Source organism: Bactrocera latifrons, unplaced genomic scaffold (genome assembly GCF_001853355.1).
Source record: "Bactrocera latifrons isolate USDA-ARS-PBARC rearing strain unplaced genomic scaffold, ASM185335v1 scaffold_129, whole genome shotgun sequence".
Taxonomy (NCBI): domain Eukaryota; kingdom Metazoa; phylum Arthropoda; class Insecta; order Diptera; family Tephritidae; genus Bactrocera; species Bactrocera latifrons.
Window position 1 is genome coordinate 208,568 of NW_017534730.1, and position 15,842 is coordinate 224,409.

The window sequence follows — 15,842 nt, forward strand, 5'->3', positions numbered from 1 at the left end:
GTTTTGAATTTAAAAAAAATAATAAAAATTAAATTTTTGATTATGGCTAGTGCGGGACATAGACACGACAAATGTATAAGCACCCTGTATAGTAAAGTAATATATGCAAATTAACAATATAAATACATATGTACATATGTATCAATAATGCTTCCGTATAAGTCTTGTGAATATAATTTGATTGACAAAATCAAAAATTGGTATGCCAATCACACGAACATGCATGCATATATGTATGTATGTGCATCGATAAGTGTATTTCTATACATGCCTGCATATGTATGTATGTATGTATATGATATGATAATGAGCCTTTTCATCAAAACGCAGTACTTTTGTAATCGCATTTTTACCACACCCAAAAGCTTTCAAGCATTTTCTCGCCAGTATTTCAATGACGATAAAAAACCATTAATTAAATAATGTTATTTTTAAAATAATTGTGTATGTTTGTGTATATTTACAAATATGTGTATTGACTTATGTTTGAATGAACACATTTCTAATCAACACCTGAGCTATTAGAGAATTCCACAAGTATGTATATGTATATGTAATAATCATTTGGCATTTCCACTGCCCTTTTCAACTTATATACATACCTACATTCATATAAAGACACATATACATATGTATATACATACGGTACACATATCTTTTTTTGTACTTTGTTTTTGCGCTTCAATTAGTTAACATTAGCGAGTGCGTAAAACTTCCTAAAACAAATATTTATACATGGGATGCCCGCAGATGCTTTATTAAATGACTGTTGCTGCTTTTACGATCACATTTAGCCGTTTATATACATATGCATGTATATACGTACGGCCAAATAAAGGTATGCCATTCTGTGGTGTGAATATTTATTTTAAAAAAGTTGTACATTTGCACACATGTATGTATGTATGTATATGTTACACACATAACACGCAGTAATTGACACACCAAATTAGATGTCCACGGGGTCAGACCGAAATTTTTGTACGCTGATGAAATGCTTTTGACTTCGCTCATTATTCACGTAGTCGAATAATATTTATTTAATAATTAAAAAATACTGAAATGTTTCTTGTTCTTCTTCTTTACTGGCGTAGCCGAGTTAACAACAGCGCGCCAGTCGTTTCACCTTTTTGCTACGTGGCATCAATTGGAGATTCCAAGCCAGGTCATTCTAAACCTGGTCCTCCAACAGAGTGGAGGTCTTCCTCTGCTTCCCCCGGCGGGTATTGCGTCGAGTACTTCCAAAGCTGGAGTTTTTTCGTCCATACGTACGACATGACCTAGCCAGCGTAGCGCTGTCTCTTAATTCGCTGAATTATATTAATGTCGTCGTGTATCTCTTACAGCTCATCGTCCGCCGTTTAAAATGCGCCATGGACCATAAATCTTTCGCATGACCTTTTTCTCGAAAAAATGTTGTCATCATCCAAGACGGGAATAATGAGTGACTCATAAAGTTTGATAGAGCACTTCTTTCGAGGCTGAGCCTAAAGCTACACTGATAAGGTCCAATCAGTCTGTTGACGGTTTGATTTAGTCTCTCACAAAATACGCTCGATAAAACTATATATGCGATTTTGAGGAGGCGTATCCCATGGTAGTTGGCGCAGATTTTGGGGTCTCTCCTTTGGTAGATTGGCAAAACACACTTAAAGTCCAATCGTTGGGCATGTTTTCGTCCGACCACATTCTACGAAACATGCTCCTTATCAGTTCTTCCCCGAATAGTTCGGCTGGCAATTAATCGGCCCCCGCCGCTTTGTTGTTCTTCAGGTCTGATCGAACTTCTTCATGGTCGGGCAATGGAACGTCTGCTCCATCATCATCGATTGGGGAATCGGGTTCGTCTTCTCTTGCCGTTATACTTTCATTGCCATTCAGCAGGCTGCAGAAGTGTTCGTCTGTCCAGAGAAAAGCATTGGTTTTATTAGTTGTCTGGAACCTGGAGTTAAAATCACGTCTCATGAAAACGTTTGATATCTAATGCATTACATCAAAACCCATGTCCGCAGAATGGGACTGACATCTCGAGAAGAGAAGCTTCTGTGGTTCCCACAGTATGACATACTGAAGGAGGTATCGATAGTGAAGCCGCAGAGTCTGTCAATATTCGCGTCTTAAAGGATGACTACTACTAATGGACCTTGCAACTGAACTCTAATTGGCATCGCAAAAAGCCAAAACTCGTCTATGCGTGGCTTAATGGTCTACCAGATTAACCTAATCTAACTCAACCTAATGCAATATAAAAAATATTCAACTTCAGTACTCTGTACTCAGAAGCTCTCGGTTTCCCATGTAAAATACATAAATTAATATAAATTTTTTGGCGAATGTCAAACAAAATAAAATAAAATAATTTCCTTCAACTTAAAAACTAAACAATTTGTTGTTTTACTACTGCTCACCGTTATGTTTCGTCTGATTCTAAACTATCGAAAAGCACGTTGACAATTGAATCTTACGTTTAAAACATATTAGTTATACTTAACTAAAGTCTTTAGCACTTCTTAACAGCTAATTCAAATATTTAATTTGTTTGCAATTACAGAGCTCCTTTTACGACTATGTGGAACCGTTGCCCGTGTACCAGAACGAAAAGATCGGCACCCTCAAGGAGGGCATCAGCTTCACAGTGACCGGCAGCATTTTGCTCAACTGCGAGCGGTAAGTACTCACCACAAGCTCTAGCACCAGTCAGACAACTTACATTCAAACACACCTATGCCATTTCAGATTTTCCATAAATTTCGTCATTGAGAACGCCACACGTGACGTCGCGCTGCACATCAATCCACGACTGCCGCAAAACTACATCGTGCGCAACACGAAAGTGAAAGGCGTCTGGGGCAAGGAAGAGGTCTCATCAGCACTGCCATTCTCACTGCATCGCGGCAGTAAATTCGCCATCCAGATCTTCATCACCGATAGCGATTATCTGATTTCGGTGAATGGCGTACACTTCGCCAAGTATGCGCATCGCTTGCCCTACACAACAGTCTCGACGATAGAGGTGAAGGGCGACGTAGAGGACGTGAGCATGGAGCGCGCCGAGGTACAATGCTATCCGGAGCACATACCCGGCTTCAACCCCAAAGAGATACGCACAGCGCTGGACATTTTCGATGAACAGCCGAATGGCGATAAGACGGCGCTTATGCCGTACGACGAGGTGGACAGCTCGAATCTGGATTGGGCACCGCTGGGCATAAAGAGTTCGATTGCCTTAATGAAAAATATCGCTTGTGGCATACCACTGCCTTACTATGGTCTGCTGCCGGCTGACTCGCTGAAAGTGGGCCGTTGTCTGCAGATAGTGGGGCGTGTGAAATTGCTGCCGCAATCGTTCTACATCAACCTACAGAAGGGCCAACACTATTGGCCACATCCGATTATCGCATTTCACTTTAATCCGCGCTTCTCGAAACAGAGCGGCGCCATAGGCAAGGCGATTGTGTGTCGAAATGCTTGGTACAATGGCGCTTGGGCGGATGAGGAACGCTCCGAATTGGACACAGACTTTCGGCCGGGCAAAACCTTCCGTTTGGCAATCGTGTGCGCGGAGAATGCATTCGAGGTGTACTTGAATGAGAAGCTCATCACCGACTTCAGGTATCGCATCAAGCCGGATGTGGTAGATACGGTGTACATACAGGGTGATATTAAATTGCGCAGTGTTGTGCTGCTCACCAACTTGTCGCCGAAGGGCACGAGACGCATTTACACAAATCCACTGTTCAGATATTAGTGATGGACGGAAGATTGAGAAAGGAGGGTACTAAAGTGAAAGTGACTGAGTTTGTTGTGGTTGAGTTCGCATACACATACGAAAAAAACGAGACCTCTGAATTCCGCAACGCCGTGCGGTATGCGGTGACTCATAGTCCTTGAGTATCAAAATGGAAAAGTTGTAGAGCTTTTTTCGTCGGATCAGAACCGAAGAAGCCATATTTAATATGGCTGTGCGAATAGATTTTTTAATATTTAAGTTTATTTTTTGGTTTTTCAATTGTATATTTGTATATCGTCGCTGTAAAGTTCTTTTTACCATTGTTTAGTAGTTTAGTTAACAGCCTACCCGAAACACCTAACCTAGATCAAAGATTAGTATATAATATATTGTATAAAATAATAAAACTTGCTTAAGACACAAATTTTTGCAAGTTTTTTCCAAGCATTTTCGTGTTTAAAGTTACTGTTTTGTCCTTAAAATGTAAGCAAATCTTGAATAAAAGACGTTACCAATATTTTTCTAAAATATTCTCAAATCTAACTCACGTCAAAATTAATTTTCCATGACAATAATTAACTTAGTCAATGTATTAGTCGAATGGCCAGTCAACGAAGGCGAAGTACATATGTATGTATTCAAATTCTATAGTGTATTTTTGAAATTTCGTGCTCCTAATTAAAGTTACCTTAATGGATTTGTGATGATTTACTCTAATTGAAATCTAAAATAAGAAAAAAGCAGAAATTTTAAAAATTAAAAACCGATTGAAAACTTTATATACTCCATATACATATATATCTGTTGTATTTCTAATTGTTAGTCTTCAATAATTATGCTATATACCAATTTATATAATATACCTATGTACTAATAAATAAACTGCATTTGCTTGAGATGCACTGAAATATGGAATATTATTAAAGTTAATGTTTATTTTTTATTTTTGAAAACTTGTTGCACAGTTTAATGCTTTAAATGAGGAAAATAAACAAAAATATATTATGAAACGATTCAAAAGGGAAGAATATGGTTTTTAATACATTCCAGATTTCATAATTTTTTTTGTATACATACTTATGGCGTCCAGTGTACCATTAACTTTTATTTCATATAAAATAATCAGACGTTTTATAACACACAATTTATGAAAATAACGGAAATGGCAACAGAGTGTAAAAACTGAGAAAAATGTAATGGTTGGTAAATCTGCTAAGTATAAATTGGAACCCAAATATGTAATGGTTTGCGCCTATGCTAAGTGAAAACATAAATACTTTAGAGTTGCCTTTACTCCGTTCAATCACATTCGAGCTAGCAGCGCACAAGCAAAGAAATGTGTTGGGCCTCTAGGAAAATTGGCTACCTACGAAAACAGTTTTATTTTATTTTGAGAACTCAGACCATTTTTTTTCAAAAAATTTACGTTTTATATTTAATTTTATATTTTTTTATATTTAGATAAATATTTTATATGAACTTAAACTGATTCTCAACACATCAATCACCTTTGCTAACAGTTGCTACTTTGGACTGAGTAGACAATTGAAAAAGAAAGTTCTCTCTCCTCGTACAAAAACTAAAATCTACAAGTCTGTAATCATCTCGGCTTCAGGAGTGTTCGAGAGAAAGCTTTTGCGATAGATATATGGTCCTTTGCGGTCGATGAAACGCCGATATAGACACAGTTCAGTGAATCAAGAGATAGCAACTGCGCCGGTTAGGTCATGTTGAGCTTTGAAGGTTTTCGATTCAGTACTCACCGCTGAAAGCAGAGGAAGAGGATGACTACTTCACTCCACTTCATCTTTGGAGAGATCAGGTGAAGACGACCACGCTGGGCTTCGTATCTCGAATAAGCGCCAAATATCCAAGAGAAGAAACGCGGTGTCTACGCCAGTAAAGAAGAAGAAAAAATTGATTCCGTTCCCACGACAGTAGGATCTAAGTAACCGGAACGGGATCGGATTCTTTATCCACTTTCATTGAGGACTGCTGGTTAAAGATTGTGTGACTTCTGCTTCAAAGATATTGAAATATTTTTGGTATTTAAGTGAGTGCCAGTCACTTGTGCGATCACAATTTCCTGAAGGTCTGAGGTGAATCGGCCTAAGAATGTTCTTACTTTTAGTAGTACACGTCGCTTTGCTTGATCTTTACTGCTGAAGGTTTCTTAAAGATGATAAAGTGGAAACATCTCATTGCTTCTATTTGGATCGACCTGTGGAGGTATTAGTCAACTTATCAGAATTGTCGCTGGTTTTTTCGACGGGTCCTCTTTTTTCGCAACAAGGTCTCTCGCAAGCTTGGAAAACTGTTGCCGTCAAAGTCTGTCGAAGGCTTTGAAAACTGTTGTTGTTATTCACGCTTAAGATATTGCATATTAAAATTGGTTTCAAGTTCACTTGTTTGGCATTCAAGTAATTGTTAGGAATATTCAAAACGAATCTTCAAATGTCAATATTTTATGATATTAATTTATTTAATAATAAAAATCGATTTTAAATGACTTTTGTGAAACTTAACATTTTGCAATGCCAATGGAAGTTCTATCGACTCTCTCATCGCTCATCTGTCAGTTGTGGATACAATGGGAAATACTTACACTTCTACGAAACGTTCAATTCTTGAAGTAAAATATTTTCATTTTCTCTTATAAAATAATTGAAAATCTTTTAATCTTAGTAGAACGAATTCGATTATGTTATAGACGATTTCGAGCCGGTGCACCGCACGCATGAGCTTGGCTTACTCAAAGAGGGTGTTTGCTTTAGAGTTACCGGTCAAATACTGTTAACTTGTGAACGGTAGGTGTCGAAACAGTTCTATTTCATTGTGCGAAAAGCGTAATAATATCTTTAACCCGCACAGCTTCTTCATCAATTTTCTGGTGGATAATGCTGCGGGCGACGTGGCGTTACACCTTAATGCGCGTCTACCGCAGAATTACATCGTGCGCAACAGTCGGGTCAACAAGCGGTGGCAAGTTGAGCAGAACACCTCCGCCATACCGTTCACACTGCGACGTGGCACCAAATTCCTCATGCAGTTTCTCATCACCGAAACCGCCTTTCTCATAGCCGTGAACGGTTTTCATTTCACCACCTACGTACATTGCATACCTTATCGCTTGATTAGCTCGGTGGTGGTGATAGGTGAGGTCACAGATGTCCTAGTGACGCATACAGAGGTCGCCACATATCCCGATCGCATCGATACAATACGACCTGTGGAAATAACAGTCAGTAGAAACCTCGCCTCAACCCGTTCGTCTAGATCTGGATATGCTCAGCTGACCAGGAGAGATGCAGGTTGGCGTTTCAGCTTGGTATTGAAAGCCTTGCATTGGCAGGCTGAAATTGCGGCACCCTACGTGGGCAGTTTACCGCGGAATATGATGAAGCCGGGTCGTCTACTCAAGATCGAGGGACGTGTCAAACTATTACCAATGTCCTTTTATATAAACTTACAAAATGGCGTTTATTTTTGGCCACATCCGATCATCGCCTTCCATTTGGCTTCGTGCTTTTTCAAAAAACGCGAAAACATATCGAAAGCGCAAATTGTGCGCTGCGCTTGGTACGATGGCCAATGGTCACCAGAGGAATGCTCGGATATAGATACGGAATTTCTGCCGGGAAAATATTTTCGACTGGCTATTGTGTGCATGGACAATGCTTACGAGGTGTATTTGAATGGCAAATTTCTGCTCGAATTCAGGTATCACATGCGACCAGAAGTGGTGGATACGGTGTACATATGTGGTGATGTTAAGCTCAGCTGGGTGTCACTGCATAGCAATTTTGAAGATGATGGCACCACGCTACAGTACTTTACCAACCAACTTGTAAAATCACGCTCTACGTACAGCATTCAGCCCCGGCGAGACACTTATCGACCCACTTTTGAACCATCGACCTTTTAACAGTTATACTCATGTTAGATTTTTGTGTACGAACTTCATGGAGGTGTTTCCAAATATAAATGTTATGCGAATAGTTTAGTGCTATGCATTTTGTTTTTCAATACAATATTATTTTATTATGTTTGCTTAAAAATGCATCATTCAGGTCCATGGATTGCCGAATACTTTTTCAGTCTGAAATTCCGCCAATATTTTTCTTTTGCTTAAATAATTTTTGTTGAGATCTTTCATTATAAGGTCGGTTGGGAATCTATTATTTTTGAGTTTGTTAAAGAAAAGTCGAATAACTAATTCATTGGTTACCTACCACGATCTCACTTCTCCAGGATCGTGGCGGTGATATCTGTCTCTGCCCTTTAACATTCTCCTTTCTTGGATGCTTGGCTGACCGAACTTAGAACATAGAACACATAGAACTATGGAGTACGTAAGATGAAGTAAGATCAAGAAGAAAGTCTGAACTGACAAGTCACCTAAAAAAATTCAAATGTTCAGAAAAAAGTAAAACAAAAAAAAAATAGTTCATAGCATTACGGCTGATACGGTCAAATTTGAAGAATTGTTTCCATATTAATTTCATTTAATTGTTAAAAATTTAATTTGGCGTAATAAATCACCATAACTTCTAGTCTAATTCCCATGAGTTAGTTCTCCCTCTTTTTCCAACACGAAAACTCCAAAGTACTACGAAATAAAAGTCAAAGTTGCTGCAATCCTCTCAAGCGAAAGTGCCGTTGGGTTGAGCTGCTCCCATAATTCGAAAGTGTCTTATTAAATAAAGCTGATAACGGAATTGCTACTACTCGTACAAACATTGGGTAATCAAGTTAATTTGCGACGACAATAAATAGACTTGAAATCAACAGCCACACTACAATTGGAAGCGTCTGCAGATCTTCATGAAAACTTCTCGAATCAATGGAATTGGAAAATTCACACTCGACACGATGGGTAGTTTGGTGCAGAGCGTCGTCTTAATCATTGCGTTTGCCACCAGATGCACTTGACAGCCACTGCATGTAGACGCCCCCTCACTTCGCGCAAACGAGATAAGCTAAGAGCCGAGCGCAGTTAAAGTGATAAGGAAATTATTGGGACCACTTGTTCATTTCAATGGCATTACATGTGTTCATATGTACTTCTGACTAGATAAGCATGAGTGGCGAAGCGGCACATTTTCACACAAACACACACACACGCACACTGGTGCATACATGTTTATTGACATATCGCTCAAATGATATTCAACACTGCTGTTCCGCTGCTGCTGGAGCAACTTGCCACATCCACAACAGCAGCAGTGGGGCTGCCGTAAGGCATATCTGTCTAATGCACAGACTAATGTACATATACATATGTGTGCGTTACCTAAGTGACTGTGTCATCACTACTGAAACTCCAATTGTTTCTCTTCGGAGAATAATTGTCGCCTATATCCTAATGGACACCGCTCCTCAATCATTTTTGTATGTGCGCATGTATGTGTGCGTGTGTGGGTGTTATTGTTGCTGTCACTTCGCTTATCGCAAACATTTGCATACGCATTTAACGCATCGTTAAAGTGATCGGCTATTAAATCGAAAGGGGCGTACCGCAAAATGGCTGAAGTGAGTGGCAGATATCGATTTCGAAAGTCAATTTCCCATGCTCCGAGCCAATAAATGAAAGCAAAGCGTCTGCTTTTAATAATTTCTTGGGTCCACTGCAATATTTTTGAGTTCAAAGAAGAAATACATTTTAAACTAAAGTTCAATATATATATAGTCAACCGATTTTATGACAATTTTTACATAAAAAATGTGAGTGAGTTACTCTAAAAGCTATAAAATCCCGGTTTAAGCTCAGTGAACACTTCAAATAGTGCCTCAATCAAGGAAAATATTTCTCTAATATAAACGCTTTTACACCCGAGCTTCAAGATCTATTATCGAAAGACAGCACAAAAACTTTTACTACTACTTATGTAGAACTCGCTATCGTTGAAATCCGGATTCTTTGGATTTTGGAAGATACGACCAAAGTTCTGGCATTATATAGCTTTCTTCTCAGATTTTTTAAGGTTTTTCAAACCAAACGCTAAACTAGTGAGCTTGAGCTAACTACCTTTTGTGAAGAGTTTGAAAGAATAGGGGAATGAGCGGGAGTTTTAATAAGTTTGAGAAGGTCCAAAAATCAATCAACTGCCGCCTTGTTCCTTCCGATTTTTATTTGGGAACAAATAACATCGCTCATCTACATTTGATCAGACTATAAATAGAAGGCAATTGAGCTTTAATATGCATTTCAAACTATAAGTATAAAATACTTTTCTAGCTAGCTTAAAGCTGACGTCTTTTTTATAGTTTTTGCAAGCTTTAAGCTAACACCAGCTTCGCAACTTTCGAAAATCGTATTTGAAACTTAAGCTCACATTGATTTCGAAGCCTTTGATATCATCTTTAAAGCGTTTAAAGCTTGTAGAGATAGCATTTTTTCAAAGCACTTGTGGTCATCCCTTAAAGCTGTGTCGATTTCGAAGCTTTTGAGCTTTCAAATCTTTTGAAACTTAAAGCTTTCCTCGTTTTCAAAGCTCATGAAATCAACATTTCAGTATCAATATTATCAGCGATTTTGCAATAACCCAGTCACCCCCTTTATGACAGAAGTGAAAATTAGCATGTCTAAACATCATAAAAGCATGCGGGGCGTACACTGTAGCGTTCTCAATTTCCGAGTGTAAACAACTATTCGTAAGTCAATTTTATGACAAGTGTTACTAACGGCATACTAAATGGGGCGCAGAGATTTCCACAGATTCTATTTGCCTAGAAGTCGTGCTGGGCTATCGAGCTTGCTGCTGTGCTCCACCACTGCCCACCATACAGATATATGTATATGATACACTCATACTTACATACTAATATAGATACGTGATATGTTATTATTCACTTTGACTAGTTGTTGATTTTACTCCAGTTATTTGTCCGCCAGCGTTGTCGCTTAATTAATGTTGTGTTTGCGCAGCGACGCACAGCGATGTCAACGCCACGTTCATTGATTCATTGCCGATGTAATGGTATAATTTACGCCACTTTAACGATCCTCCCCTGAATGGCGGCGACATAGACGCCGACAGATTATGTTTACATCCAACTTGTTCCACATCCCGCGCACCACCTGCACGGCGCTACGCAGCAAATGTGTTTGAGCAGCTTCTTTGTTTGTGGCATGCACGCTCTGGCCGCGCCGAGTTGCCTCCGATTCGGCAGCAGTGCCACAGCAGTGCCACAGCAGCATGACCGGCCTGTTGGTGGCAGGATTAATGCGGCAATCGCTCGTAAATTTGCACGCGAGTGTGCGAACTGTGCCATAAACAATGTGTACCATCATTCTAGGCACCCATGCGGGGCGCCCTATTTGTCCAGCATTTGTTGCAACAAATGTGCTAATTGCATGCGCGTGTGAGTGTGTGTGTGTGATAGAGCGTTGGCTATCAAAACAGCTGTGCCATACGAGCTAGGAAGGAATTCAATTAACTCCAACAATGAGGAAGACAAACAAGGGTGCGCAGGCGAATATTAAATCTAATGGAGCAGTGGAGAGCAAGGAAAGTGAGTGCAGCGCAATAGACTCGAGGACACGAGGGGCAGTGGAACGTGTGGTGCGTGCGTCGTTGAATCAAAGTAAACTGCCGTTTATAGTCTGTTTGCTTGCCATTCGCTATTTAACGGCAAATGTGAGCGCATTAGTTAAGTCGCAGTCGTTGGCCAGTGGCATGATGTCACCACCGGCTACCTCAACATCCCCGGCTGAAAAGTTTGGGATAGGGTGGAGCGCATGTAGCGCTATGCGATTCGACAACCGGCAGCTCCAAGCGTTGTGTCACCACTCCAACGGCCAGAAAAGTGGCACTTGGCGCGGTCTCCTCGAAAGTCAACCATCGAAAAGCTTATGCACGTGCATGGCCTCTTCAGTGGCTTGGCGTATGCGACATTTACCGTCTTCAAGTGGAGGATTTTGTGCTCACACTGAAGAGTTACTCCAGTTACCTAAGTGTTATGCCGCTTTAGCATACTCTTCGCTGTACAGAGGCATACTAGATTATCAGCGCTTATCTTGCAAGTAATGCAGTTCAATGGGAAGTACTTCGAGCTATTATGTTTGCCCAGTAGTTAAGAAATATATATTTCTGATAAGTGTTCCTATACAAATACAATAACTATATATATTTACAGATTTATTTGTAGATCTTAACAATTGTTTTTATCGCTTATCAATTTCAAGCAGTGAGCTTAAAAAGTCTTAGTGAGGGCTTATAAAGGCGCTGAACAATATTAGATTAACACGACTTCTAATTCTCATAGGCAAGTACTTAAGATTGCTGAGATCGCAGATTGTGAAAGTTTGGTTAACGCAACCACGTCGAAGGGCAAGGAAGCGAAAGGGCTGTCCCTCTAGATGTAACCAGATCAACTGCGAAGCGGAAGAGTGGGCCTCAAGAATCCCCAAGTTCTAAGAAGCTAAAAGGAAACCTCCGGTGGTGGTGGGTCAGCGAAAATATTCAGAGGATTTAAAAGGCATACGGATGGCGGAACTGCTCCGCGTTGAAGGACAGCATCGAGGTGCGGATACATTCCATGGTATGTATTTTGGGTCAGGTCTGTTCTCAGTTGACTGTAAGGACGAAAGACTTCCACTTGGCTAGCATAGATTGCTCCGAAGCTGGAAAGATGGAAAGGCCCAGTTCTCAGTTGGCATCAACACAGTCGAATAGGTTGGGTTGGGATGTTTTCCCAGCATCTTTCAAGCAGAAGTCTTTGTTATAACTCAGTGTGCAGAAAGGAATCCTCAACGCAACTATCGCTATACTTAGCTATAGTCAAGCGGCACTGAAGGCGATCTCAGCTAATGAAGTCAAATCGCTATTAGTGCCTACCATCTATCACTTTGTAACCGTGTAAACCTGACGCCGGGCATAATGAGTAGCCGGCAATGAGCTGGGCGACGAACTAGACCGCTCTGCTGCGGCTTCCAATATGATTTGGCTAGAACCATGTTTTGTGGTGGGGTTCCACACCATAAAGACGATGCTCCGCACGGAGGAGAGAGAGCGGCACTGGCAGAAGCAAATAGGAATGCGCTAATTCTGGCTGATATTGGCTGGTTACAACCTAGCAAGGTTTAGATATATGATCCTCCCGAGACAATTTCCATTTCCTTGTCGCGCTCTATACTGGGCACTGCGTACTCAAGAAACACTTGTCCAACATGGACATAGCCTCTTGTGCAAACTGCCAGTTTTGCGACCTGCTACCGGAAACTTCAAAACACCTAATTCGAGACTGCCCAGCAATTTGTAGAATCCAGCTCAGGGTCCTTGAATCCATTTAAGTGAACAGTGATCACATGACCTCCATCGCGCCCAGCAGCCTTGGCGTTGTTCGAAGTGCTTGCTTTTGTAACCATATGTGATATAGGAGAGTACTTGATAGACCATAAGTCGCAGCGCAAAACCTGAATTAATTTCTATTAACCTATCTGCCAGGTTTTAGTAAAGGTATACTTCGTCGTGATCGGCATCCAATTCCAGCATCAGCAAATAACTTAACCGTGTAGTTTTTAGCAATTTCATCTTAATTGCTCGTTGAAATTCTCAATATTTTTCCGTGTTAGAGGAACTCGTTCAGATTGTCGATGTTTATTATCCTCGGGTTTGGGTAACTATGGGGTTCGATATTTTGGTTTTAGAACTATTAACGGCCGAATAGTATGGTATACTAGTATCTTAAGATTAAGCTCTGGTTGTGAAATGGGAAGCATTGTGCATGAACCTGATATTTGAAATTTGTTGTTGCGAATATTTCCTAAAAGGAATAACACCTGGTTTATGTTTAATTTTGATTATGAATACTTGAAGTCCTTTTTAAGGGAGTTACTATTTTTGTCTATTGCAAGAGTTGCCGATATGTACAGATGCATACATATTTGCATTATATCTGCAGTTGGTGGACGCTGCAGCCTCTAGACGTAGATATTGAGCAGTAGAATTCTGGAAAAGCAATTAGAATGGTCATAATGTGACTTTTTCTGACTTTGACTTTTCGTGTGTTCCATTGTGTCCGAGCAACACTTTTTGTTTCCGAATGCGTTTCTGTGACGGGCGTGATCCCAAAACGATTGTCGCTGCCTTTGAGTCGGTGCCGTACAGTCAGGCGCGTGTACAGTTAATGGACGCTGCCACTGCCGTTTCATGGCTGCTCAAACAGGCTAGCTTGTGTGCTGAAGTGTGAATTGCCAGGACGCGCGTCAAAAGTAAGCTAGCGCTATTGTTTCAAGTATTTTGCAAGAAGTCGCGTCATTTCTTTTTAATGACTTTCAGAGTAGCTTTTTGTATTAAAATTTTCTCATATTTCCATTATTGCATTTCACTTTATTTTTCTCATTATTATTATTATTTTTTTTTTTTGTTCAACAAGTATCCCTGACTTGGCTGCATTCACGCATTTCTCGATTTCGGCATAAAACATTCGGAAACTCTGCGACGTGTCCTTGTTCCAAGTGTGCGCGCATGAGCATATGCTTGGTCCGGTGCGATGTGCGATGTGCGATGCGCTCTATAGTCGCGAGCGCGCTCCCAACGTACTTCGCGGAAGCCAATTGTACGCACATTTGAATGCAGTTTGGTAGCGCGCCGTACTCGCTTTACTCCTGCCACGGCAGCTACAGCCATTTACGATCATTTAATGGCATTTATGAAATTCAGCGCTCAAAGCAGAAGTTTTCGAAAACCGTTTTTTGCATTGTTATGCACAATTGTCCGTAATGTCTTCTATAATGCAATTGCCGGTGTCCCAGCGAGCGCATACCTACTGCACTAATGTCCTCGCAATTGTGTGTTGCGCGCCTTTGGCGGAGGACGGTGTGTGATTGTCACGCCGTAAATTGGAAGCCTTCGATTTGTTTTGCTTTTTATTTCGCTGACACAAAGTCAGAATGTCATTTCACGCATTCGAGAGCGCTGTCGCTGTTACTGCCGCTGACCTGCACTCAGCGCCGATGAGCCGACAAACTGATCAGCAAGCTTTGGCCTACCATCAGCGTGCAATTATTGGACCTTCTGTATTTTCAAATTTCCATCATTAATAACGCAGGCGGTGGTGCGAGCAGCGGCTAGCGCGTCCTTTACGCTTCCAGTATGCTGCTGCCGTTGCAAGTATTTACCTCTAGTTTGTAAGGAATTGGAAGTGTGACTGATGCGTAGCATTGAAGCGCGCTGATGCGTCTTGGCCAAACATATTTATGCCCATCGTAAGCGGCAGTGGCTGTTGTTGTTGCTGTTTACGCCGGACCTGCTGCTGGTTCGTTAATGTGGCCATTAGCGCACGATGGCAGCGAACGCGTGAATGTCTTGTTGTCCCCACATTATTGTCCTGGCTGTCCTGCGTCGGAACGCATTCGCAATCGGAATTTTCGGAATGCACCGCAGGTAATGCCGCTCATGGTTCTTCAGCGGCTGAAGTGCGCGCAGCGTGTTCGCGCGGAATGTGCGGGCATTAGCAAACGCAGTGGGTGCCGCAATGAGTATAAAGATGCTTCATAATTATGCCTGCTGGCCTGGTAATGGCTTCGCTTGTCCGATCGCTTGGTCGACTTACTTGCAACGCGTTTTGGCAATGGAGCGCGCAAAGTGATCGACGCGCGCTGCGTAGGTTCGCCGAATTTGTGGGCTCGCTGCAGTGCCCCAGTACGTCTGTGTGCGTTTTTATGTGTGTGTTGCCTGGTTTGGTCGGCGGTTCGCGTTCGGTGTGCTTGGGCGCCCAGCTGCGTTTGTCAACGCAGATGCTAATCACGGCATTAGTCTCCAGCGGGCGTGTAGCGCTAAATCTTGTTTTGCCAACAAATGACATCACCAACACAAGTGCGAATGCTCGCAAAAACACACCTATGCGGTATATGTGTGTGTTTGTGTGCAGAGATCGCAAATTTTTCGCAGTGGTATGAGTGTGGCTGAGTGTGTGTGGACGCTGTGGACTCCCTTCGTTCTGAGATTATGTTCTTGGCCACTTTTAACTGTAATTGCACAGTTAGTTACGCTCGAATGAGGGAACCTTCAATAACGGTTAGTATTTGGTGGAATTAGAACCAAACAAAATTTTCACCTTTAACGGAGTTTTGCAGCGTGACAACGTAATTGCCAATTCTATTTGT

At 41.2% G+C, this 15,842-nt stretch overlaps 2 protein-coding genes across 5 annotated transcripts in view; both read left to right on the plus strand.

Annotated features, from left to right (window-relative positions):
- Window positions 1–4,273, plus strand: part of LOC108978894 (galectin-4-like) — a 13,376-nt gene extending 9,103 nt beyond the window's left edge. For all 4 annotated transcript variants that reach the window (XM_018949407.1, XM_018949408.1, XM_018949405.1 and 1 more), the window contains 2 exons: window positions 2,552–2,667; window positions 2,737–4,273. In XM_018949407.1, the coding sequence (XP_018804952.1) occupies window positions 2,552–2,667; window positions 2,737–3,748 (1,128 nt within the window). In that variant the 3' untranslated portion in view covers window positions 3,749–4,273. The remainder of the gene's footprint in view (window positions 1–2,551; window positions 2,668–2,736) is intronic.
- Window positions 4,274–6,320: 2,047 nt separating this feature from the next.
- LOC108978872 (galectin-9-like) lies at window positions 6,321–7,655 on the plus strand. The gene is made up of 3 exons (XM_018949378.1): window positions 6,321–6,362; window positions 6,419–6,537; window positions 6,602–7,655. Exons 1-3 carry the CDS (start codon window positions 6,321–6,323, stop codon window positions 7,653–7,655), a joined length of 1,215 nt encoding a protein of 404 aa, XP_018804923.1.
- Window positions 7,656–15,842: the final 8,187 nt, after the last annotated feature.